Raw genomic sequence first — 27,504 nt, forward strand, 5'->3', positions numbered from 1 at the left:
GAACCATCGTAAAGGAATACGAGGTCCAGTGGCTGGTCGTGCGCTCGGTGATGCTCGGGACGACTATCGCCAACACACATTGTTTTGACTTCCCATGACATGGAAGGAAGATGAGGGTCGTGTTCCCACCCACACGGACCGATGGACAGCTGCCTCGCGGTGCCGTCGTAGTCGGACGAAGTGACACCACACACATCACACACAGAGATCACACTAACGTGATGCATCAAATGAACAAATCCACAAGGGCCGTGACGAGGATAAAAGCCTGGTTTGTACCTCGGAGAGGCTACGAGATCCAGTAAGTTCAGTAGAACTTCGTTTTCAACCCTTTTAACCCTGTCATAGCTCAGTCGATTAAGGCAGTGTTTGGGATGCTCCCGGACGCAGGTTCGAATCCTCGTCACGGCCCTTGTGGATTTGTTCATCTGACGAAGTGATCGCAGGGAGCGGGGGACATATCACAATGACAACCCCGGTAGTCACTGGTTAGTGCAGGGATATCTCCTCGCCTCCCAACCTAGCAGTTGGAACAACACTAGGAACCCGCGTTCAGTCCTAGGGCGGGACGGACACAGTTGGGTACGTTTACTTACCCCTGATGCCTCTGTTCACCTAGCAGTAAAATAGGTACCCGAGAGTTAAGTTAGTTTAGTTCATTTATTATGCACCCCATACCCATCTTGTGGGCGGTAGTGGAAAGGGTTACAGAGGCACATAATGGGCTCAGGGACTGAACCCCACAATTCATTTAGCTAAGCAAGTTACAATCTTGATGAACTAGTTACAAAATTCAATATAAGTCGTCACATCAACAATGGGTTCGAGATTGACCACAAGTACAGTTTCTAAATTAAGCAACTGACATATGTTAAGCAACTGACAATGTTCTAAAGAGTTCTTTAACTAGGTACCTGGACCACGGTTAATGAAACATTTACTCAACCACTTACGAAGTCTGTACATCTTTTCTCGATCATGACGGCTTTGTTTACATTTATTAAACCATTAATGATCTCTGCAGCACTACGATGTGTGTAATACTACTAATCTTGGGTTGTAAAGTTTAGAAGCTCACGAACTGTTTAATAAATGTCAACAAAACCTCCGTGTTGAAGCACAGATGTACAGACTTCGTAAGTGCTTGTGTAAATGGTCCAGGACTCTCTTGTTGGTCTGGCGTTACATGCTCAGGGGCCAGATTCACGAAGCAGTTACGAAAGCACTTACGAACCTGTACATCTTTTCTCAATCTTTGGCGGCTTTGTTAACAATTATTAAACAGTTAATGAGCTCCGAAGCACCAGGAGGCTGTTTATAACAATAACAACAGTTGACTGGGAAGTTTTCATGCTTGTAAACTGTTTAATAAATGTAACCAAAGCCGTCAAAGATTGAAGAAAGATGTACATGTTCGTAAGTACTTGCGTAACTACTTCGTGAATCTGGTCCCTGGACTCTCATGTTGAGGTGTTGCTTGTAGTCTCTACTGCTTCTCTTCTCCCAGGTTCGAACCCTCGTCAAGGTCCGTGTGGATTGGTTCATTAGTCGCATTATTGTGTCTGTACTCGCCTATGTGTGCCGGCAGGATCGAGCTCTGGTGATTGATTGATAAAGATTAAGCCACCCAAGTGGTGGCACGGGCATGAGTAGCCCGTAAAGAGGTTTGGTTCATGGACCACGCTTTTCTAGCTACAGGTTGTCCAATGCCACTCCTGACCTATTTTCCCTATCACACCTGCTTTTAAACTTATAAATGGAGTTTGTCTCTTCAACCTGCTCAGTGTGTGTGTGTGTGTGTGTGTGTGTGTGTGTGTGTGTGTGTGTGTGTGTGTGTGTGTGTGTGTGTGTGTGTGTGTGTGTGTGTGTTCGCGCTCAGTCTGTCCCTCTTGTCTCGTTAAAAAAAAACTGCAAAAAAACAGAGTCAAATTCTGTGCCTGGTTTTATGAGCTATATCTTCCTCGTGTTCAAGTCGTTTTTATCCTTTCCTTGCCCCCCCCCCCCACTTTGTCATACTTATTCCAGCGTCACCTTAAATGTGTTCTTGTTTTTTTGCTTGGTGGTAAAATGGTCTGTTTCTGGCTTAGGTCTTCGGTTACAGGCGTGGGTGGCAGGGTGTGGGGGAGGGAGGGGGGGGGGGGGGGGGTGTTAGTGTTCTCAGTCCCCTACCACCACCATCCTTGATATCTCCCTACGTCTCTCACTCCGTCTCTCCCCCCCCCCCCCCCCCCCCGTCTCTCTCTACTCACGTTACGCTGTTGTTTTTGCGGGTGCGTAATTTTTGTTGTTGTCTCATCTGCATGTTGTCTTGCTGTTGCTGTAGGCTGTTGCACATGTTTGTCCCCCCCCCCCCCCCCCCCCTAGCGTGTACGTCCGCTGTGTGTCGTACGGTACATGCCATGTATACTGTCAGAACCTTCTAAATGTTGTGCAGCAGATATTACCATACGATCAATGTCTATGTTGCGTCGTCGGCTTATTATAACAGATAACTAGTGTGTACTCACCTAATTGTACTCACCTAATTGTGCTTGCGGGGGTTGAGCTCTGGCTCTTTGGTCCCGCCTCTCAACCGTCAATCAACTGGTGTACAGATTCCTGAGCCTATTGGGCTCTATCATATCTACATTTGAAACTGTGTGTGTGTGTGTGTGTGATTACCTAAGTGTAGTTACAGGATGAGAGCTACGCTCGTGGTGTCCCGTCTTCCCAGCACTCTTTGTCGCATGAGGCTTTGAAACTACTGACGGTTTTGGCCTCCTCCGCCACCCTCTCATTTAACTTGTTCCAACCACTCTGTAGGTATTCGAAGGCTGAGTCGTCTCTAAAACATGGTTTGGAAATTGAGGTGCCGTGCGAGTCTCAGCATGACGACGGTGAATGGCACCATCAGGGTAGTGAATGGCACCATTATGCAGCAATTGACATGGATCTCACTAGCAACGAGGCTTTCTGTGGCGGGTTGCAGAGATGGCATCGTCCACCCACCCCCCACCCCGCCCAGTGTGTGTGGGGTGGCATGATATACTCACCGTCAGTGTTGACGGTGTGTTAGACACTCACCGTCAGTGTTGACGGTGTGTTAGACACTCACCGTCAGTGTTGACGGTGTGTTAGACACTCACCGTCAGTGTTGACGGTGTGTTAGACACTCACCGTCAGTGTTGACGGTGTGTTAGACACTCACCATCAGTGTTGACGGTGTGTTAGACACTCACCGTCAGTGTTGACGGTGTGTTAGACACTCACCGTCAGTGTTGACGGTGTGTTAGACACTCACCGTCAGTGTTGACGGTGTGTTAGACACTCACCGTCAGTGTTGACGGTGTGTTAGACACTCACCATCAGTGTTGACGGTGTGTTAGACACTCACCGTCAGTGTTGACGGTGTGTTAGACACTCACCGTCAGTGTTGACGGTGTGTTAGACACTCACCATCAGTGTTGACGGTGTGTTAGACACTCACCATCAGTGTTGACGGTGTGTTAGACACTCACCGTCAGTGTTGACGGTGTGTTAGACACTCACCATCAGTGTTGACGGTGTGTTAGACACTCACCGTCAGTGTTGACGGTGTGTTAGACACTCACCGTCAGTGTTGACGGTGTGTTAGACACTCACCATCAGTGTTGACGGTGTGTTAGACACTCACCGTCAGTGTTGACGGTGTGTTAGACACTCACCATCAGTGTTGACGGTGTGTTAGACACTCACCGTCAGTGTTGACGGTGTGTTAGACACTCACCGTCAGTGTTGACGGTGTGTTAGACACTCACCATCAGTGTTGACGGTGTGTTAGACACTCACCGTCAGTGTTGACACTGTGTTAGACACCAACTGAGCAGCACCACTGTAATTAATATAATACAAGTGGGAGTTAAAGAAGTTAGTTACTTGCTATCATTAGAGTGTGTTTCTTAATAGAGAATTGTGATGTAAAATATCCGCTGAGGTCTGATTAAGACCTGTTCCCTGTAATCCTTTTTGCGCTACCGCTCACAGGATGAGTATGGGGTGCACAATATACAAGGAAGGAATGAGTTATCAGGGGGGAAAGCGCCAAGTCATAATGACTATATAGTACTTGGAAGGGGTCAGGATAAGGAATTGGGATGGGACGGGGGGGGGGGGAGGAATGGTGCGTAATCTCTTGGACGGCCGGGGATTGAACGCCGACCAGCATGAAGCGAGACCGTCCAGCCCAAGTGGATGGTGCACAATATACAAGCCGCCACTGGTGGCAACAATACATCAAATGTAAGCACGTATTTACAGCGAGGCATCACACTCTTCCGGCGTGTAGATCCCATCAACGGTTCTTTGTCGTACTCTTGTATTATTGGCCTTGTGTGTGTGTGTGTGTGTGTGTGTGTGTGTGTGTGTGTGTGTGTGTGTGTGTCACCATCACGCCACTAGGAGGAGGGAGTAGTGGGGGGGAGGGGGGCAGCTGGTGCTGTCCATCAAATAGTTATCTCTCTCTCTCTCTCTCTCTCTCTCTCTCTCTCTCTCTCTCTCTCTCTCTCTCTCTCTCTCTCTCTCTCTCTCTCTCTCTCCTCAGGAATCTGTACATCAGTTGATTGACAGTTGAGAGGCGGGACCAAAGAGCCAGAGCTCAACCCCAGCAAGCACAACTAGATAAAAACCATCCTCCACACTATTTACAGCTGACCTCTCTTACATGAGACCACTGCTGCTGGGAGGCCAAGAGTGGCTGTGGGGTGTGTGTGGGGGTGTTCGCCTGTGGTGATGGGGGACTATGAGGGTAATATTAAGAAAGGCTGCGTATCTTGGAGACGCGGGCACAGATGGTGCGGATGACTTCATTGAGGCAGGTGGGGAGGGGAGGGGAAGGCCTGATATGAAGGGAAGGTAAGGGTGGAGGGGTGTGAGGAGGGAGAGTGAGGGTGGAGGGGTCTGAGAAGGAGGGAGAGTGAGGGGGGGGGCTGGGTCTAAGGAGGGAGGGAAGGAGAGATGAACAAGGGGGGGGGGGGCAGTAATAACTACCTATAACAAGCAGTGTCCCCATGTTGCACCATAAACAACAATCATTCTCTATAAAGTAATAATAAGAATAATGTAAACAAATATAATATTAATAAAAATGTTACAAATAATAAAATAATATTAATGACATCTTCTTGCATATTAAAAGGTAAACGTCCTCTTAATATTAAAAGTATGTATTTAAACTTAATATTAAAAGTATGCATTTAAACTTAATATTATAAGTATGTATACTGTAAGCATCATATTAATAGTTCAAATACTCTGAGATTAATATTAAGAGTATGTGTACTTATAAACTTATGGACATGGATGGGTCAACACTTGAAGGAACAGTTCCTAGACTAGAGACTCTTCCCTCAGAATTCCCTCCCTAATAGCCTCTAGGCCTATTAGAGAGCCTATTATATAGCCTCTAATAGCCTCTAGGCCTATTAGAGGCTATATAAACCTCACTAAATGACTTGCTCGTCAGGGCACCCTACCTAACCTAACCCAATTCCAAAATTTGAAACATAAAATACGACAAATCAACTTCAATTTCGCTAAAAAATAATACTCAAGCATAATAATTTAAATATTCATCATATTTTTGAAGGTCAATTTGAATAAAATGCAAACAAATCTTAATTTTCCCTTATGGTCAAATTTCCTTATAAAATGATTAAATTTAAAACTTCAAATACGTGCAATCACCATGAATTATGCTAAAAATCGCACTCACGTATATTATTTAAATATCCATCGTATTTTACAAATTGCATATCAATTTGGGCCAAATGCGAAAAATCTCCATTTTTCCTTATGGTAAAATTTCTTTATAAAAACGACTATATTTAAAATTTAAAATATTGCCAAACACCTTCAATTACGCATAAAACACCAAAGCATAATATTTTAAATATCCATCGTGTATCTGAAATTGTAGGTTAATTTGGGTAAAATGCAAGATATCTTCGTATTCTATTATGGTCCATTTTCTTTATCAAATGAGTCAATTTGAAACTTCCAAATGTGTGAAATTACCCTGAATTACGCTAAAAAATATACTCATGCATAATATTTTAAATATCCATTCTAGTTTTAAAACTGCATGTCAATTTGGACAAAGTATGACACATTTGTTTTCACTTATTGTCATATTTCCCGTAAGAAAAGACGTAATTTAGAACTGACGGGATTTAAACCTCTCGTCCCTGGAAGACAGAAGAGTAAGGGAAGACATGATCACCACCTACAAAATTCTCAGAGGAATTGACAGGGTGCACAAAAACGAACTATTTAGCACGGATGGGGACACAGGGGAAACTGAGTACCCAAATGAGCCACAGAGAAATTAGACAATTGTTTTTAGTGTCAGAGTAGTTAACAGATGGAATGTATTAGGCAGAGCTGTGGTGGAGGCTGACTCCATACACAGTTTCAAATGTAGATATGATAGAGCCCAGTAGGCTCAGGAACCTCCAGTTGGTTGACAGTTGAGAGGCGGGACCAAAGAGCCGAAGCTCAACCCCCTTAAGCACAACTAGGTGAGTACAAAGCCATACTACAGACTCGTATTCTTGAATAGTACAAATCACATTTTTTTGTAACGTATAAATCCCCTTAAAGCCCTTAAAAGTCCTCAGGTTATGTTGTGACAATTTAGTACATCAGTTTAATGACGTTGTGAACGCTGGAGAGGTCGGTCAGGGATCCTTCACGAACCTTCTCGTACTTTCTAAACTATCCAAGAGCTTCGCAAGTATGTGGGCTCTACTATATATTTATACATCAATTCTGTAATAATATCCTGTACAATTTTTAGGGAAAATATATGTTTACTGTATATTACTCTCATGAAATAAATTAAAATAATAAAAGGTCCCACTCTCAATCATGTATATAAAGTTTAAGAACGGCCAAAAGTTATATGTTGGTCCACGTCACTTATATATATTTTTTTAAATCTATCCTGACTTATCCTACCCTATCCCAGTCTACCCTTGCCTAAGTAGCCTAGAAACTAACCCACAGTAAAGGTAGGTCAATGGCGAATGTAGTCACTTCTTCCTTTCTTGTGTAAAGAGTGAATAAAACATTGTTACAACTCTCTGAATACAATTTTGTATAGTTGTTATTTAGAGTATAATTGACAATACGGGTGGAAGTATTGCAAGTATTTGCGAGAGTAAATAATTAGAATAAGGCTCCCTGGGCAGCCCTGACACCTAGTGTGTTACCCGAATTCGGGTTGTCAGGTGCTGCCTAGTCCCGTCGCTACCCTTAATAACGACAGTGAGTCGCCTGGCACTGTTTCCTCGTCCAGAGGCACTGTTACCTTGTCTAGAGGCACTGTTACCTCGTTTAGAGGCACTGTTACCTCGTTTAGAGGCACTGTTACCCCGCCCAGGAGCACTGTTAACTCGTTTAGAGGCACTGTTACCTCGCCTAGGGGCACTGCTTGGTCAGCAGTGAGTGTGGGGTAACCTGGAGGTGGATCACAGTGCCACCGCCTCCTAGTGTGAGGTTATTGGGTTGGGCTCGACAAGATGTCTTGAGTTTTGTTCATTTATTAGATAACCTATCCTGTGGGTGGTAGTGGACCCCATACTCATCCTGTGGGCAGTAGTGGACCCCATACTCATCCTGTGGGCAGTAGTGGAAAGGGTTACAGAGGCACTTAATAAGCTTGGGGACTGAACCCCAAAATTCATTTAGTTAAACAAGTTAGTCTTGATGAGCTAATTTCAAAATTCAATACATGTTGTCACATCAACAATGAGCTTGAGACCGACCACAAGTACAGTTTCTAATTTAAGCAACTGACATATGTGAAGAGCTAGTGTCACAATTGATATGGGTATCCTGCAAACCACCCCCTTATCCATAGGGCAGTGGTGGATAGGTTACAATCACTTAGTTACTATCTACAGTTAGCAAACTGGGGATATTTGGACAAGATTTCTGGCAGCAGACCATTTTGAATGAAGTATTTATGCATCTCTGAAACATTTGTTATAGAATTGTCTCTGAATTCGCATATCTTTTCGCACGCCATCACATAGTGACGGAGGATGTGTGAATAATTTTGTTGACAGTTTACATTTGATCAGGTCTACATCAGCAGGTAATGAAAATTCTCAGAGATACTTATAGCCAGGTCTAAGCCGAGCAGTAGTAACATCTAGGAGTCTGCTGATTTTATTGGATGATACATGTGTGGTTCTTCTTGCATGATAGTATGATAGATTGAATTACTGGTATCGATTTCATTTTGCCTTAGATCTACAAGGTTTCGATGAAGTTCTTGGTGTATTATTGCTCTTATGCTGATTATAGGCATTCCAAAGTTATACTCAATTTTAAACTAGATGTTTAAGTGGATAATGTATGGTTTATGAGCAAATGTTCACATGCTACAATGCTTTGGTATGCTTGAAGCTCATGATTTCTCAGGTCAATTGTTTAGAGGTGCAAGAGTGTGGTGGCTCTCATGCACATTTGAGTTAGTCATGTGCTTCAGCAATCTAGGATTTCATTTAATTTTTTTTAATGGGCATTAAAGCATCATTTCCCATCACATCCCTATATTTATCATGAAGAATTTGAAACATCCTTTCAGTATGTCAGGTCAAATGATGGGTAATGTGTCAGTGTTTTTGATAGCACAGTAAAAAGGAAACATTGTTGATTACCATTAAGTTAGAGAAGAGTAACAGAGTGGATAGTATCTCGTGAATTCTTTTATGTTCTAGCTACAATGCAATGATAATCTTAGAAATATGCTAATACTTAAACTTACGACACTATAAAACAAGATACGTGGTTACTTATACAGTATTAGTACAGTATAATCTTTAAACTTTTTCATAGTGAGGGAAGTATATGTAGCTTGTACAGTAACTGCAGTCTCTGTATTCGACAAACCTCATACAGACTCTTTTGGATGTCTTGTAGTTAGTTGACAGTAATTTATAATACAGTACTAATATCTAGCAGAGGAGTAATTAGCAAGTTTTCCTCAGATTGGTAAAAATGATGGGACGGATGTTACGAGATGCCTCTGGTCCCCATGGGCAATTTGTTGGGTCCCAGAGCAATTCCTTCTGTCAACATACAGACTTGGATCCTATAATGTGCTGCTGTGGAGAAGAGGAAAAAGGTAAAAATAAAATTTGGCAAATTTTTTTATTTATATATTAAATGTAACGTGCTAATTGTTATGTTTTGAGGGATGTTATGCCCTTATATACCCCTATATATATATAGCCAAGGCCTCACAAGTAGAGAAAGTTTTGAAATTTCCTGTAATTTGTCATGATATTTCTTTATATATACTGTACTGTATATTCTACTGATGGTCTTTCATGTCTCATATGTGGTCCATCTCACTTTGTGATATGGAGAAGCCTTTGTCATGGCTTTGGATATTTTCAAAACTTTTAGATAAGGCATGTTAAAAAATCTTTAGTCTTCAAACCTTCAATCTTTAGTTTCCACTTTATCCCAGTGCAATTATTCCTAGTTTCCTTTCTAACAGATCTCACTACAGTACTGATGTAAACGGTTCAGTTTTATCCTGTTTCTCTATCAGCTATGGTGTTCACAAGGTGCTGTTCTGTTTTCTGCATTTGTCTCATTTTCATCAGTGATCTTCTTATGCTTGTTATTCCACTAGGCACTATTCCTCACAATTGAGTTCTAATCGTTCCCTTGCAGCTCTCGCTGAATTTTGCATTTTGATGACCTGTTCTCTTTCTGTCAGATGTTAATTTCTCTCTGGGCTACTTGGAATTTAGTCAAAGCTAATTAAAAGTCAGTTTTTGCAATTTATGTTAGAGCAAACTCTGGCCAGTTACTAACTCACTCTAGAGAATTTCTATCTTTAGCCTTTGTCCTTGATCAGTATTCTAGGCAGTCACATCTGATCTGTCCTGGAAATGAGACTTCATGATTATGAAAACTGCCTCCAAAAGTTAGTAATTCTATGAAGGCTCAAAACATACTTTAGTTCTTAGTTACTTCAGCACTACAAAAGTCCTATTTGTACTTGTCAAGAATACTTCTCCCATCTGGTGTCATGTAATTATTGAATAAGAGTTTGTTGTTTGTGTGCAATTGCTAATTAGCAATTGATTTGAACAGTGTCACAGTGGGTTATGTCTTGTTTCAGTGGTTTCAACCAGAATAGGAGTTTGTTTTGGGATGCTTACCTTTTTGGGTGCCTGACCAGGTCAATGGCACACATAGAATGCTCCAAATCACACGTGCATTTCTATAGGCCATTGCTCCTCGTGCCTCTCTGAGGGGGCCAGGTTCTGGCTCGTGGTCCCCGGTAGGCCTAAGAACTCCATTCACACTGACTGATACCCAAGTCTAATACAGTAGTTCCATATCAGCCTGGATAAGCTACGGGGAGCCTCCAGGTCTCACTCAGAAAATGGCGTTTCATTACATTCAACGCTGGTTTTTTAACATGTAACAATAATATACTGTATTTAACTGCAAATGAATGATGGGGGAGAGTGATGATGAGTGATATTAACCTCCACAATAATGTTGACCAGACCACACACTAGAAAGTCAAGGGATGATGACGTTTCGTCCCTTCACTTGAATCCCGTCCCGATAATCGACTTGAGAATGGTCCAGGACGGACCGAAACCTCGTCGTCCCTTCACTTTCTAGTGTGTGGTCTGGTCAACATACTTCAGCCACGTTATTGTGACTCATCGCCTCCACAATAATGAGTCAGTCATTATTACAGTACAGTAGGCCTCTGCTCTATACACTCGTTGACATTTTGACTATTCTCTCTCCTGCTTTGACCCATTTCATGCTGTTTGTCTTCTCAATTCACATGACCTCACATTTAAACACGAGGCATTTGTTTCCACTGCAAAAAATGCTTATCTTTCTCTTCTGTTTGCTGCTCTTTCCATGGCTGCTGCTCTTAGAAGCATAAAAGTTGTGCTTTAATTCCTGCAATGGTCATGTATTGCCCCAGCAGTGGTGATCTTCAATCTTTCAAGAACCATCTGTGATGCTGTCTTGTTGAGGAGGGCAGTTACACCTGCAATGACCTGTTTCAAATCAAAAGCCCTACAAATAGTCTCACTCTGGCTCTCCATCTAAAATTCAGTGTGTTTGATTACAAAGAAACACACTGGAATTTCTTTGTGCTTGCCCATTCTGTTGCCACCAAGGGTATGTGATTTACTTAAAAATGTCCCTGCAGGGTTAAACTGTGTAGAATGTTTGCAAGTTGTTAAAGAAAATATCAATTTTGCCAAGAATGACAAGCCATTTCTCTGACATCCAATTTTCTAAACTTTGCCCAAATCCTTCTCTTCCCTCATTGATTTGAAATGGTGAGTGCAACTACAGTCTCACTTCATGTAGGATTGGTGTTCGATCCACAATGGCTTAAGTTGTAGAGAGCCATTCCTTCACTCCGTCCTCATTTCCAGCACCTTGTTCTTGAGTTCCTTCATCATAGAGCTTTTCCCCCCATAATTACCTTAATGTCAATCCCATATTTCAGGTACTATATATAAACCGATTGATATCTTCTAGTACTTCACCATTTACACAGAACTACTTCCGTTCCCCACTACTGTAACATAATTTTTGTCCACATTCACCAATAACTTAATTATTCTTATAACAAAACAGTTTTAAACTGGTTTACATAACGTATTCTCTCAACTTCTCAACTTTATATTTTTTACCTCTTGGATTCTTTTGAAGCATGATTGCCCTATTTACCATTCTTGGTTCAGACTAAATTACATAATATCTCCTGCAGGAGGGCCTCTGTAAGGGGCTTGTCCACTGTTTACTGTTCCGCTTTTTCAGATTGGCTAAAATGGCGTTTCTTGGGCTAAGTACTGATGCAGGAATAGACAGCCTTCTGCCTTTCCCTTTTTAGGGTATTAGGCTTCAGGATTTTCTCCTTGCATTGAAGGTAAACATCTAGCTTTCATTAAACAATGAAGATGTCTGGCAGTGGCATGATGGAGAGCTCGAGTGAGACAGTAGATAGGACTGCTGCTGCCCTCATACTGCTGATTTCAGTGGTGCCAAGTTGGCATGTTTTCAGTGTCTTGAAATGGGTTGGGTGCTTAAAGGTCCCTCACAAAAATATTTATACTATAATAGAAAGCTTATATGCTTGCCAAGAATGATTATTATAAAGGTAAGTCTTGTTGAGCATATCAGTTATTCAGTATTGTTTTATCAAAACATTGGAAAGACTTTGCTTACTCTGAAAATTAGACATGGCTGTGCAATCAGATAAGTGTACACTACTTATGGTGCATTCTTTCAGCAATCTTATGGTTAATGAAACTTAAATAAGTTATTCAAATTAAGGCTTAGTTTCTGCCTTAATTTCAGATGTGGTTTAGAGATTATTTACTTTTCTTTCTGTTGATCGGTCACTGATTTGCCATTACAACATTCCAAGCATTTGGAGTACACAAAACTGTTGGTGAAGGTAACGTCTGCTATTTGTACCTTTCTTTGTTGGTATCTTTTGGTAGCAGTTGCATGGATTTTAAGTAACAAATATGTCTGAAAACCTTGACCATGTCTCATTCATATAAAGAAGGGGATTATTTTTTTTAGCTGTCTCTTCCTATTGCTCACTAAAGTAAGATCCTCTGTGTCCATTAGACAGGATTGACACTCCTTAACTGTTTCCCCTTTTCATCCAGCAGTCATTGGGGAACTAGTTGTTAACCTATTGGCTGATTGTGTTCTGGAAAATCTAGTAGGGAAAGACTTGCCATGAGTTATGGTAAAGGAAAGTTCTAAACCTGACTAGCAGGAGTCAGAAGTAGTCAGTGACGGCCAAGGAAGCCCTGCGGCTTCCAGTTCACCCGTTTGGAAACGTACGTTGATCTCAACATGCAGCATCACCACACATCTTCATGCTCCTATTCTTGGACTACCTTACATACTTCCTGACTCTCATGTTGGTTAGTTCATGGAGATTAACATTTAAGTTGAGTTTGACTTATTTTCACTATAAGGATCTTTGTATCTTTGAGTGTATATTGTTACTAGATTTTTTTGTTTCCTTGATTGTTTTGGCCTGTTCTTAGTCTTATGAGTTACTGTGGCCGCAGCAGTGGCTTAATTCAGGGAGCTCGTACCATTTCATACAGAGTTCTCTTGTCTATCAAACTCGGTTTTCAGTATTTGCTTATGAAATGGTTCCAGCCAGTCATTCCTTCACTGGTATGTGGAGATGCACATCATTTTGTGTTGTAATAGGTCACATCTTGACCCAGTTCTTAAAAACTCATTAGTTTACCAAGTTGTTTAGCAATTTCTGTTTGTAGGGTGATAAATTTAACATTGGTTGTATAGGAACTTGGGTCTTCATTTAATCCTTCTTCCTCGTACTACAGTCAGGGGGGGTGAAGGATTTAGTGACTGTCGCCAAGTTTTATTAAACCTTGTTTTTCTCTTGTGATGTTTGGCATCATGGTGAAGCACCTTCGTAACTGGCAAAATTATGGAGGCATTTTTTCCAAAAATTTTGTTTCATGCAATGCCAATGTTGGGCAAAACCTTATGTATCTTGAAGAACTGGCCCCGGTATTTTTGTTTGCAGGTGCTCAAGTGAAGGAAGGCAACCACAGTATTTAATGTGGCACTGGTAGATGAGCATCTGGAGCTGTTTATCAAGGCACTCTATGCTTCTCTCCTTCTATGCAATAGGCCTCTCTTGTCAAAGCATCTCAATGCAGCTATTTGAAAGCTTGTTCTTGCTTGCTACACAAATTTATATATAATACTACATAGGACTAAGATGCTTTACTAAATACCACACAGGCACTGACTTCATATTAGACATTCTTACTTAATGTAATGTCATGTAAATCATAAGAAGTAATAAATATCTATTGTATTATATTTTTGTAGACTTTGCTTGGGTGTGGAGCACACGTGAACAAGGAGGCCAAGCTGGCAGCATTCTTCTTGCTACTGAGGACCGACAGATTATCTTCAACCCAGAATACAGTTCAGGGACCGCAGCCATTCGAGGGAATGAAACTCTTCATATTGGCCACCATCATTACTGGGAGCTGAAAATGACCTCGGCTGTATATGGGACAGATATTGTAAGTTTAACATCTTTCAAGTTAATTTAGATGAAATACAGTGGAGTACAATTTATGGATCCTGTAGTGCAATGGTTTATGTTCTTGGCACACACCCAAGGATCCTGACTTTGATCCTTGGGTGGGACAGACTCTCTTAGGTATGTTTCCTTTCACCTGATGCTGCAGTTCACCTAGCAGTAAATAGTTACCCAGGAGTTGGGCACTGTTGTGGGTTGCGTCCTGGGAAAGGTCCTTAGTAAGTGCCCTGGGAAGACCTCGATAACCCTAATAGGCTCCCAATCCCAGACAGTGAGAAATGATAAGGCAAACCAATACAGAATTTTTCAAATATTTATGATGCATACTCTTCTCTGCTTTAAATAGCTTACATGCACACAGGTAAACACAGGAGAGTGAGGCTTTGGAAGGTTTTACTTGCTGTTTACATGTCTTCAACAGTTAAATATTTTTTAATTACTGTACATCTGAGTAGTTTTCCAAAGTTTTTCGCTCACTATATGGTATCCTCTACCACATAGATTAATAAGGAAGGAAATTGATTTAAGGAATTTGTTTAGCAATTCAGTACTTGGCGAACATTTCTTGGAAGGGAGGTCGAGTGTTTTGTGACTACAATACATGATTAATGGCTTTTGTGGCTTTGAAAAGGTTATTGTCCCCAGTGGGTGAATATTGTCATAAAAGCCTAGCTTATTCATTGTGTCCGTAATGTGCTGGTGATGTGAGCTAAAAGGAGCTACTGAGGTGCCACTGAGAATTGGCATGTCATTACACTGTATCTAATTTTGCAGATGGTTGGGGTTTGTACGCCAAAGTGTGACCTGAAGCATGGCATCCACCGTTTCTGTTCTCTGCTTGGACGCGATGAAGAGTCCTGGGGCTACTCTTACACAGGTATACTAAGTGAATTCTGATAGACAATAATGTTCGTATCTGCTTTTCTGCCTAGTGAAGGGCAGCAGTATAATTACATGTATGGAAGGGAGCAACATCATCTTTCTTGTTATGATTAATAAGGAATGTACATAAAGTGCCTAAAATATTTGATGAGCTCTGTACGAGTGTTTGGCAGCATATTGTTAACTAACAGTAAAACATAGAACAAGAACTGCTAATACAGACATGTATAAAGCTGCAATACAAGGACAAACCTTCTATTACAAATGTCATTTCACTCTTGTCAATCTTTCAAAGATCATAGAGTAGTGCTGAACAATTTCTACAATAGAAGCATGTCTATCATTGCATATCTAGTCCATTATCCGTCCATTACTTAGTTTAGCTTCAATGTCTAGCTAAGAGCATGGAAGTAATACATAACCACCTCTTTTCTCTCTCTTTCTCTCTTTTTTCTCTCATTACTCGGACACACCAAAATTATCTTGGCTCTTTTTCAGCCCTTCAAAAAAATTGACAGCACTTGGCCTATCCTTCCAGAGAAACTTTGTCTCGGTTAGGCTTGCTGCATAGCTTTGTTAAGTTATTATTGTTGTGTTGATTTAGGGGCGACTAGATATGCAATCTAGTATGCTTAGGATACGCAATGATGCAAGAATACAATCTTAAAACTTGCAAAAAATTTCATAAAATAAGAATGTGAGAGCCTGACTGCTGAGAATGCAGGTCATCTGATTATTCAAGTTACTGTATACCAATGGAGCATAAAAATTTACGCTTACTGTACCACGAATTTGGTGTAAGTGTTTATACATACCACTGAAAGTTTTTTCTACATGTGTTATTACATGTTTGAACTTCATCATGCCCTTAAAAGACTTCTAGGATAATGCAATACAGTTTTTGACCTCATATTAATGTGTATGTAAATTGAGTGTAAACAAAGAAGATGACAAAGTTAGTCCCAGCTATTAGGAATCTTACAAATTAAGAGTGTAAACAAATTAAATTTTAAGTATAAAGGAAAAGCATATGAGGGGACATGATTGAAATGTACATGTGAATAAAAGGTCTTAATAAAGTGGATGTACTGTAAATAGGATTCTAAATATATAAACTAAGTTAGAAGACTTAACAGCGGGTTAAAATTGGAACACTTGAGATTTATAAAATACATGTTGTGATTACAGGCACTATCCGACACGCAGCCAAGTTTCGTCACTACGGTCCCCGTTGGGGCAAGGGAAGCATTGTTGGCATTCACCTCGACTCCTGGCGTGGAACCCTCGAATTCTTTTTGAACAGGAAGCCTTTAGGTAAATAGAAACATCCGAGTGATTATATGGACTTTAGTTATATAATTCATGATGTTCTGTGGTGGAAGTAGATACAATACTCACTTCAAGGTGAAGGGACGATGACGTTTCGGTCCGTCCTGGACCATTCTCAAGTCGTCATCGTCCCTTCACCTTCTAGTGTGTGGTCTGGTCAACATACTTTAGCCACGTTATTGTGACTCATCGCCTGCAATACTCACTTCGTTCCTTCTATAGTGTAGTCCTGGACTTTTTGTATGATCTACTTATATTTTATTGTGGAATTCTTGTATAATTCAGTAATATTTTAAGGTAAGAGTTCTCTAATGACTTAGTTATTATTTAATGTAAAATGCCTCTAAAATTAGATATTTTTTATATGGTAATGTATGATATTGTCATATTTTAAAGCATAGTGCTTAAATTATTTAGTTTCCTCTTAAATTTTAATGTCTATGATTTTGTTATCTTAGCTATCATGCTTGGTTGATCCCTAAGGTAAGAATTTGGTGTGATAGACGGGACACGTGCAGTCAAGTCGGATGAACCTGTAGGCACTGGTGCCACAGTTGTCACTGCACAATCATTAAAGGTGCTAAGGAAGTACAAGAAAAAAGCTTGGTTCAACCAAGAATCATTGCCATTCTTAAAGATTCAAAGCCATACCAATTCCTCATTACATTACAGGTGACCACAAAGTGTGTTCACTCCCTGCTAGCCACCCAGCACCAGGCAACCACACTGTGCCTATTCATGGTGCCCTAACCCACAACTCTTCCCATTTTCCACGGATGTGTCCTATGTTCGTTTGCTTGCGGAAAGTAACTGTAAATAGGACTTTTTCATCCCATGAAACTTGGTTTTCTGGTACACTGTAGGGAACTGCTTCCCCACCTTATGAAAGTGGGAAATGTGGTAATGATAATGTATGTAATGTATATACAGTACTAGAAGCTCACAATTTTTGTAGGGGTTGTATTCTTAGGACAGTACATGTACTGAATACTGTATAGGAAAAATATAGTTACATTCCAGAAACATTCTGCGGTACATTTTTTCTGGGCTTCTGAGCGTGGTAGCTCTCCTGAATATTTTTTTTTTTTTTGGGTGGGGGGGGGAGAGGAAGTTTGAAGTGTTTAAGTAATATCTAAAAAATGCTATACAAGAAAGTTGCCTTCATATCTGAATAAAGTGTATTTTGCAGGTATAGCCTTCACCGGACTACAGAATATAGAACTATATCCAATTGTCACCTCAACATCAGCCCACTCTGGCATGAAATTGGTTACCAGCTGTGACTTTCCGTCTAATCTTCAGTTTCTGGCCTCTGAAGTTGTGTTCAAACATGTGCGTGAGAAGATGAAAGTGCGTCCTGAGAACCTGCCACTGCCACCTGGCCTGCGCTCCTTCGTGGCAAACAACTTCTGGCCACTCTTACGTTCTGTTGCATTAAAGGATGGAGATAATGAAAATGAAGAACCAAAATGGTCCACAAGTGGCATGAAACACCCCTACAAAGATGACTCGCAAGACAGACAACTGTATAAAAAGTTTTGCAGTCGACCCCTTTATCACAGAACCTATTCAGCTTCTTCCTCTGATAGTTCTGATGGCAGTTCTTCCCCAAGCTCTCATTATTGCTTAGTTGATATCTCACCAGAACTCTCCACTTCTCCTTCACAAGCTTCGACTTCTTCATCATTGAAAAACTCCTCCTCTTCAGCTTTACCACCGGTGCAACCTTCTACATCAGACACAGATAATCCCTCTTCTAGACTGACTCTCAAAACATCAGAGAGCTACAGAGATCCATCTGCTAGCTCAGACTCATAGTTTCATTTAGTAATACATTATAGGAATTCTAACAAATTTATATAAAGTTTTCGTGTATTTTGGGGAATGTTAATTCTTAAAATTAATTGGTTATGGAATTATTTGTACATGTATGTGCATTCACATGCACATGTTTACATGAACACACACACACACACACACACACACACACACACACAAAGAGCCAAAGCTCAACCCCCGCAAGCACAAATAGGTGAGTACACACACACACACACACACACAAAATGTTTTAATCTTGTTGGCTGTAACTTCACGCATCTCGTGTAGATATCTCCACAGCTTCATTCTCCATCCTATGATACCTGTGAAGTTTATTGGGTTGGTAGAAAACCTCGCAACCAAAGATAATGTTTGTGATTACAGAATTATCAGCAGGTGTGAAAAAGGAAAAACCCATTTGGTTCAGCACTTCTTGCAAGAACTTATCTAAATGCTTCTTGAAGACATCCACCTTTGATGACTAGACCACACACTAGAAGGTGAAGGGACGACGACGTTTCGGTCCGCCCTGGACCATTCTCAAGTCGACTTCACCTTCTAGTGTGTGGTCTGGTCAACATACTTTAGCCACGTTATTGTGACTCATCGCCCGCACATCCACCTTTGTTCTGGCAATATTTTTAATGCTTGCTGAGAGGGTGTTGAACAGCCACAGACCTCTGATGTTCAGACAGTGCTTTCTGTGCCTATGGCATCTCTATTCTTCACTAGTTCACTACATTTGCTTCGGTATCTTTTGCTCCTGTATGTTATTCTACTGTACAAATTTGGGACCTGACCTCCCAGTATCTTGCTTGTATGTAGTATTTGATACCTCTCTTGTCTCCTTTCCAGAGTACATTTTGAGAGCTTTGAGACAGATCTAATAATTTAGGGGTTTTATTGTGTGTATGCTTGTCATATAGGTTCTCTGTGTTCCCTCTATTTCAGCAATTTCTCCTGCTCTGAAAAGAGAAGTGAGTACTGAGCAGTACTCAAGATGAGAGGGCACCAGTGATATAATTAGTATTAACATTGCTTTGGGATCGGGATCTGGATTAACATTGCTGCTATATTTGCTCGGTTATGTTCACTAAATGTCAGGTCAGGTCAGGTCAGGTCGTCAGACCTGACCTGTCAGACTTGTCCAGTCATTAGCCATCATAATATCCAGATCTTTTATGTGTAATTTCCTTCTGTGATTAAGCTTGTCCTGAACCCAGTATTTCATTTAAGTTTCTCATTTCCACCATACCTAAGTACCAGAAACTTCTCTCTGTTAAACATGTTATTTTCTATTGCCTAGTTGAAGTCTTTATTAGTATCGGCTTGAAATTTTTCATTTTCTTCTACGGGAAATTTTTATGCTGATTTTTGTATCATCTGCAAAGGATGACATGAAGCCGTGACTAGTATTTTTGTCTCTATCCGAGACAAGAATGAGAGAGCAGTGGTAGAAGGACTGTACCTTGGAGTAGAGAGCTTTTCACTGCACTTTGACTTGATCTTATTTGACTATTACTCTTTGCATTCTGTTTGGCAAAAAGTTGAAAATCCATCGTCCCACTGTATCCATTATTCCTATTGATCGCATTTAATGGGTTATCACTCCATGGTCACACATCAAAAGCCTTTGCAAAGTCTGTGTATATAACATCTGCATTTTGTTTTTATTTTGATGCTTCTGTGGATTTGTCATAGTGGTTGAGTAACTGTGAAAGACAAAATCTTCCCGCTCTAAATCCATGTTGACCTAGCTTGTGAAGTTCATTGAAGAAATGTTGACATTATGGTACTGGAGATCTCTACTTGAGTAGACAATCTGATAATCATTACTGCCTGCAATTCACCAGCATAGAACTAGATTACAAACGAGCTCTTATAATGATCAGGAGAGACGTTATAGTAAGAGTAGATAATAATAAATTATGATTGATGGTACTTAATTTTATTTGTAAATCATTAGACTTGGTGGCCTATGAAGCAGGGACGGATGACATTGGACTGACAGATTTGTAAACCTCGTCCTGGAGACTTTCATGTATCAGCACATTAACAGGCCACAAGAATGATGGAAAGGGATGTTCCTTCAATGCTGGATTTACTACTTACTCAGAAATAAGAGGTCTTTGACCTCCCTCCTTTAGGTAAGAGTGACTGTCCTTTTGAAAGTTTACTATGAATGTTATAATTCTCCTTCACATGGGTATGCCGCCATGGTAAGGGGAGGCTTTTGTGCACTGCCCTCGGGCAAGTGAGGGTACCTTTTGTTCCTCTCCTGCCTACTGCAATGGTGCACAAGTGAAATATACCCTGTCATTTTGGCACCTATGTGTTTGCAGTGTATGGAAACCTGTATATTCTCTATTTCTTTTCATCTGGACAATAAGCCTGCATACAGTAGTAACTTTGACTCCTGGGGAGGGATGGGGGGGGGGGCAACACACTCTTTGGTAGAGGAGAGCAATAAAATGGGAAGTTCAGTGAAGCACGACAGAATCATTCAGCAACTCTGGCTGGCAGGCCTAGTCAGACTTGGATCAAGTGGATATTGGAGGGTTGGTATCAGCCCCTTGAACCGGCATTCAGACCTCCACTGGTTATCTGTGAATACTCTCCATTTTACTCCTGGGATGCCTACATGCTTATAACCCCCTTTGATGGCTTCATGGTAGGTAGGGGTGCAGGAAAGTGGGGGTCTCTTATTTTGTTGTATGCTCCCTTTTGTTAAACTTCTCTCTTCCTTCGGACTCGTGTGGTTGGCAGCCACGCCTTCGAGTCGGATTGACCTGGAAGATTAGCTACCCTCTCCCACGAGGGTGCACCATGCTGGCTCCATAGCTCCTACTCTGTTAGGCCTTTGCTCTTATTCAGCCATGACTGCTGCTTCTAATTCTCTTCATTCTCCTGCTTCCTCCATAGTAGGGGCATTTACTACATTGCCATGGGGTAGTCAGCTTGTTTAACAGTGGTTCTCCTTTGCTGATTGTTAGGTCAATGATGTATGCTCCTCTCACTATCAGGGGGACCTTGACATCATGACTGCACTTGTGTCAATACCAGTGTTTCCCTCCCACCCCCTCAAAATTGGGCCAAATATGTTTATTTTCATTTGACAGACTGGGGATTACTGATCACCTCCATCACAGCTTAGGGTAGTTCCTTGGTGTGGGTAATACTTCCCATCACCAGCAATCTTGCACTTATCATTTAGTCTATACAGTCTATCAGTCTGTCACTATTGTTAGCAGAGATTTCAGGAATTTCCATGAAATCTTTCAAGTTAATTTTAAGAGGCCCAGAATACCTCTTTGTGAACACATTTACTCGTCTCATAGTGGTAGGCATAATTGACCCTGGATAGCAAAAGTTACTTTTGACACTGCCTCCTCACATTCATTATCCTTGGTGGTGTCAAATGTCCTCAGGAGTATATGACCTCCCCTACCAGTGCAGTACGTGCTGGAATTTTGGCCTTGACACTGCAGTGTCATAGCAAGGTCTTCTTTTGTCCCAAGTAGCAATTCTGGGCATGTGAAGGATGCTTGTGAATCCCTCCCTATTTGAGGCATTTAATTGTGGCAATGCCCATCCTGCATTTTCTTGGTCCTACGAGAGAATAGAATAAAATCCCCTTCTCGGAGATGAGGTGCCAACTACAACACCTGGGATTTTCTAGGATGTGTCCTATGCATGTTCTGCCCATTCTGACTTCCAGGCTAAGTCTCCTTCTAATCCCGAGTTCCAGGAACCATTTCCAGATTCTTGCTAGTGATACTGTACCTCAAATACTACTGCTGCTGCTACCTATTTACACACACAAGCCACCACCTCTTTGTTTTCCTTTGCATTCTCATGCTTAGTGCCTCCTTCAGTTCTTTTTTGGAGGGAACGAATGGTGGCTCCACTAGCCAGCTGCACCAACATAACATTACATATATCAATCATATAAGTCCCAGTAGTCCTTAAGGTCTTCCTAGAGACCAGAATCAGAACCTGGTCCACAAAGAGGTGCAGGAAGCAGGGGAGTGCAGTATTATGATCAGTCACCAAGGATGCTTCCAGAAAGTAAGCAAAACAAAACAAATAACTGCAAATTTCACATAAATGGCACATTGTCTTGTGCATTTTTCACCTCTGACCTGACCACTCTCCTCCTGAGCCATCTTGGTCTCTGAATCGTGTATTGGTCTTTCTGTCGCTCCCTTGGTTGCCCCTTTGGCAGTTGATGTTCCCTAGTGGGCAGTTTCTTTGTAGCCTTCTCTTTCATTTCTATCAAAGAATGAGACAGTTGGCTTCTGGAGGGGGTCCTTTGGTTGTTGTTTCATGGTTTGTTTTGCTGGGGGGTACATCATATACTGTGACTGGATGCAGCTGTGTGTTGTTTCTACCATGCTACCCCTGTAGGTTTCATGGGCTGCATTGTTTGTTGACCCATTTCCTCATTTCAAGGGTAATTTTTCTCAGGTTGTCCAGTGTCCATTGTTCCAGCCAGCAGTCTATCCCCAGGTCTATGCTGTTCGAAAGTTTGCGGCTTTAGCCACAGTCTTTTCTAATATGTCCAAGACATATTACAAATGACTGATCAGAGCTGTAAACTTCCAAATATCATGGGCTCAAAGGTAGACTACAGGCTGGCTAGGTTTAATGGCACTGTGGGCATTCTTAGAAAGATCAGCCTTGCAACAGGGAGCCATGGAAACAGGATCAACAAACGTGTTTCCACGAAGCAGTTTGGGGGGTCAACAGTTGGCAACGAATAGCAGCAACCAGTCACAAGTGCTGCACCCCTGCCGAACAAACCATGAATCGGTATAATTAAAGGTCTCCTCCAGAAGCCAGTCATTTTTTATTACTAGAAGAGGAAAATGCTGCAGACAAAGAAATGGCTCACTGCAGCCGAATGAACAGAATCCCTGTTCCTGGAGGGGAGCATGAAACTCGCCAACCCAACAAACGGAAACAAGAACCAACAAAAACAGAGCTTCGAACAATGTATCACAGACCAAAGGGGTGACCAAAAACTGAGGGAACGAAAGAAAGACCAAAACCCAATTCAAAGACCAAGTTGTCTCTGGAGGAGAATGAGGAGGCTAGAGAAGGAAGACAGCACCAGACAACTTGGGGAACGGCGCCAAAAGAAATCTCGGCACCTAACCCAAATAAAGTAGCTCTGCCAAGGTTCTTGGTCACTGCTTTGGTCTGCAATACTTTTTTTTTCAAGGCTCTGTTTGTAGCCATTTATACTTTCTGATACTGTACTGTTATAATTATTTAATTTAGGAGCCTTATGTTTTGATGAGTTACCATTAATATCAAGATTGCTTATACTGTATATATGATTCATCAGTAAGGTCAGTATTATGTTAATACTTTATCAATAAGATCAGGAGTCCTTAAATTGGTGATTCAACTTTAAAATTGGAACTCCAGTGTTTATAATTCGGAAGAGCTGTTTTACACACATCTGTACAGTGTTCATGTGTACTCAGTCTGGAGATGCTTAGTCATTTGTGGCTAGTCTGTCAAACATTCAGCTCGGAAAGCTGTATGCACTTATTTTTTAGGCCTAGTCACTACTGCAACAAGATAATAAATAACTGATTCAGCTAGTATTGTGTGAGCGTGTGCACACTCACATATACAGCCCACATATGGGTTGCTTCCTTGGGATGTGTGTGCATGTGTTAGAGAGAAATATATGTAGTAGATATACTGTAATAGGGGAAAAATAGACTGGTTAGAAAGACGGGGTCCAAGAGCTAATAGCTCGACTCTGCCAGCATTAATAGTAAACACACACACACGTATACAGAGGAGCCTCGATTAACAAATTTAGTCCATTCCGGCACCAAGCTTGTCATGTGAAATGCTCGTCTTGCGAAATGAATTTCCCCATTTAAAATAATGGAAATAAAATTAATCCGTTCCCCCAAAAAAACATCAATATGAAATTTTATAATGCAATTATAATACATGTAATTATTATAAATTATTTGTTTTTTGTTTTCAATTATACTTTACCGTATGAAGAGTCGTTGCTGGCTTGAGGGAGACTATGGGGAGAAGGAGAGGGGTTACAGTGTGGAAGGAGAATCCACCCCCGAGTCAGGAGATTTCCCTCTTCAAATCTACAGTAATTGTGTCTTTTGTCCTCTTGATAACACTATCTTTAGCAAGCAGCTTTTTTGGCGACATCATGAGTTACAAATTGTAGTCACAAAACCACAAAAAACAACAAAGAAAAGCATAAATAAATGCAGAGGGATGCTTGTCCTGCGCAATAAAACAACAACACTGTCGTCGTAGGCGTCCGAGAATTTGCGAAAACCAGCGAGAAAGCTAGGAAGCACCACGTGGTTTTCTCCTTAATGAAGCGGAAGCTCGTCAATCGAGACAAATTTTCTGCGAGTATAGTAGCTCGCTCGTTATCTGAAATGCTTGTAAATGGGGCTGCTCGTCACACGAGGTTCCTCTGTACGTACGTACATACATATACATATACTGTATGTGTTACCTAATAGCTAGAATGCACTACTGTGTCTGCTATGCAAAGCCCAATTTGCCTAATAAGTCAAGTTTTCCTGAAGTTGTGCATTTTTCTAATTTTTTTCTTATGAAATAATAAAGCTTTCCATTTCATTATACTGTACTGTATATGATTTCATTTTTTTTAATTTGAGTTCAAATTAACGTAGAAATATGACCAAACCTAACCTATCTTAACCTAACCTTAACTAACATAACCAAGTCAGTAATTCATGTTCTTAATATAATATTAATTCAAATAAACCAATTGGATTTTTTTTTTAAATAACAAACATCACTCAGCCTATTAGGCAAATTGAGCCTTGCATAGTAGGTCGAGTAGTGCGTTCTGTTCAATATATATATATATATATATATATATATATATATATATATATATATATATATATATATATATATATATATATATATATATATATATATATATATATATAATATACACATACATATATAATATACACATACATATATATATACACACACACACACACACAAACACACAAAGCGTTGTATGTCAAAGAGTGTTGAAGATGGGACACCACGCGCGTAACTCTCATCCTGTAACTACACTCAGGTAATTACACTTAGGTAATTACACACACACGCACGAATATACAAGAGAAGACAATATGTGCCAGCACACGTGGGAGCCCAACAAGGCTCCCCCGGGTATCTCATATCTTCTTCGAGGCTTGAGGGTCCCTTCAAACAACCAGTGGTGGGTACCCCCCCCCCCCTTTCCTTGTGTATGTAAGTAGTAGTAGGCATCCATCAGTCTCGGGAGACTATGGAGTTGCGCTCTGGTGTTGGCCTGGTCTGGAGTGGCCTCACAAGAGTCAGGGGGGGTTACCCACCACTGGTTGTTTGAAGGGACCCTCAAAAGTAAGTACAGTATTCATATGTATGTATGCATATATTTATATGTGTATATATATGTATGTATATATATTTATTATGTACAGTATAATAATATAGAAGGAAAAATCTTGTCTTCAGAAAGCCTATCAGAACTGGCTTCCAAAAGATTCATTTTACACAACAATTTGGGTTTAATTTACATAGCCTTCCCGGTTTGGTGCCTTCTTTTGATAATTACCTTTCCTTGGGTTTAATTTAAACTTGCTTTTATGTTCTTTTAACTCATTTACAGGAAGTACTGTTAAGGAAATGTGGATTGCTAAAGTTTTACTTTTTTTTTTTTTTTTTTTTAGTTTTCAAAAAGTGCAAATTTAAGCCCAGATATTTTGAATGTTAAGATTTGGGCTGTATAGATACAATTTATGCTTATAATACCCATTTTATGTCTAAAAATGGTTCTACTAGTTAAAAACAATATACACATTGAACCCTTACAAGCAATAAACATTAAATTTGTTCACTTCAACGTTTTCAGATAAATGATACTGAATGCAGAGTTGATTATTGTATTCCTATTTATGAGAAGTTGCAAACTTTTAGCAAAGTTCACCAGACAATTGGTCATCTCGGATATTGCAGGTATTTCTTTTTGGTACAGTAACATTTCAATGAAGATTCTGTAAATTATTTGCCATAATCATTTGCCTGTTTTATAAAATGTGAAGTGAAGGTTGCCTAACTAACTCACTGTCTTGTCCTCGGAGCCACCTGGGTTGTGTACCTGTATTTCCTGGGTACAAAAGGCCACTTTAGCAGTTGACTTATGCCATTGTTTATCAAAAAATCTATGTACATTGTTGACCAGACCACACACTAGAAGGTGAAGGGACGACAACGTTTTGGCCCGTCCTGGACCATTCTCAAGTTGATATGTACATTGTATTTAAATGCTTATGACATGTTGCTTAAATGGACGGCATTGTGAAAGGTAGCATGACTTGAAGATGATGTACAGTATTGTGATTAGTGAGAAATCAGAATTTATTACTGGGTTTGTTTATGGTGGACTTTGCCAAGGTTAGCTAGAGGTAAATGTAACAAATGTGATAACAGTTGATTTCTATATTGTTCAGATGAGTATTTGTATTTTCATGTAATAAAGTTATATAAAGTTAACATAGTTTTGCTTAATATTTTGTGATATTTACACTGAAACAATGTGTTTCTACAGTATTAACTTGAACTGTTTGTTGCTGTTCAGTAGGAGAACTGAAATGGAAGGAAAGTCGGCAAATGAGGTGATAGACCCCATAACACAGAAATGCAAAGAAACGATGGAACAGTTCATACCTCCCAGGAGGGAAGTGGATGAAAGGACAATTGCAAACCGATGGTTTGCAATTTTAAATGGATGGTTGCAGAAATTGCAAACTGATTGTATGCAATTTTAAAGAGGAAAAGGAGATGACAGAAAATTATGGAAAAGTACAAGGGTAAGAGTACAGAAGCACAATGATGGTGAGGGATGAGTACCCAAGATACCGGAGAGCAGCAGTTTGAGAGTGATATTGCTGCGAAGGCAAAGATCTAACCTAAGCTGTTGCCCAGCCATATTTGGAGGGAAACAACAGTACAAGAGCATGTAATTACACTGCAGGAACAGGGAAGAGCACTTTTGGAAAATGAGTAAGAAGAGTGTGAAGAACTCAACATGAGGTTCCTGGAGGACTTCAAACCAGAACCATTTTCCTGTTCATTTAGGAGTGACAACAGATGACCAGAAACAACACCAGACAGAACTGAAGATAATGAAGTGCTAAGAAGATATCTGTAGGAACTGTATGTAATGTAAGCAGCAAGACCAGATTAAATATCACCATGGTTTCTGAATGAAGCTGCAGGGATCTTGTTACCCATTAACTAATGTT

At 40.6% G+C, this 27,504-nt stretch overlaps 1 protein-coding gene across 1 annotated transcript; it reads left to right on the forward strand.

Annotated features, from left to right (window-relative positions):
- The first annotated feature begins 7,196 nt into the window (after positions 1-7,196).
- Positions 7,197-26,752, forward strand: LOC123771706 (SPRY domain-containing SOCS box protein 3). The gene is made up of 7 exons (XM_045764396.2): positions 7,197-7,281; positions 9,012-9,148; positions 13,921-14,120; positions 14,915-15,017; positions 16,211-16,336; positions 17,541-20,316; positions 26,112-26,752. The coding sequence occupies exons 2-6, from the start codon at positions 9,022-9,024 to the stop codon at positions 18,167-18,169; spliced, it is 1,185 nt and encodes a 394-aa protein (XP_045620352.2). The 5' UTR covers positions 7,197-7,281; positions 9,012-9,021; the 3' UTR covers positions 18,170-20,316; positions 26,112-26,752.
- The last annotated feature ends 752 nt before the right edge of the window (positions 26,753-27,504 follow it).

This window comes from Procambarus clarkii, chromosome 75 (genome assembly GCF_040958095.1).
Source record: "Procambarus clarkii isolate CNS0578487 chromosome 75, FALCON_Pclarkii_2.0, whole genome shotgun sequence".
NCBI lineage: Eukaryota > Metazoa > Arthropoda > Malacostraca > Decapoda > Cambaridae > Procambarus > Procambarus clarkii.

What these genes read in the sequence shown, in the direction of transcription:
- LOC123771706 (XM_045764396.2), top strand. Translation starts at nt 9,022, where the DNA reads ATGATGGGACGGATGTTACGAGATGCCTCTGGTCCCCATGGGCAATTT. An exon ending in CTGTATATGGGACAGATATT is followed by an intron (nt 14,121 to 14,914) that starts GTAAGTTTAACA and finishes CTAATTTTGCAG; the next exon opens with ATGGTTGGGGTTTGTACGCC. An exon ending in CTGGGGCTACTCTTACACAG is followed by an intron (nt 15,018 to 16,210) that starts GTATACTAAGTG and finishes TTGTGATTACAG; the next exon opens with GCACTATCCGACACGCAGCC.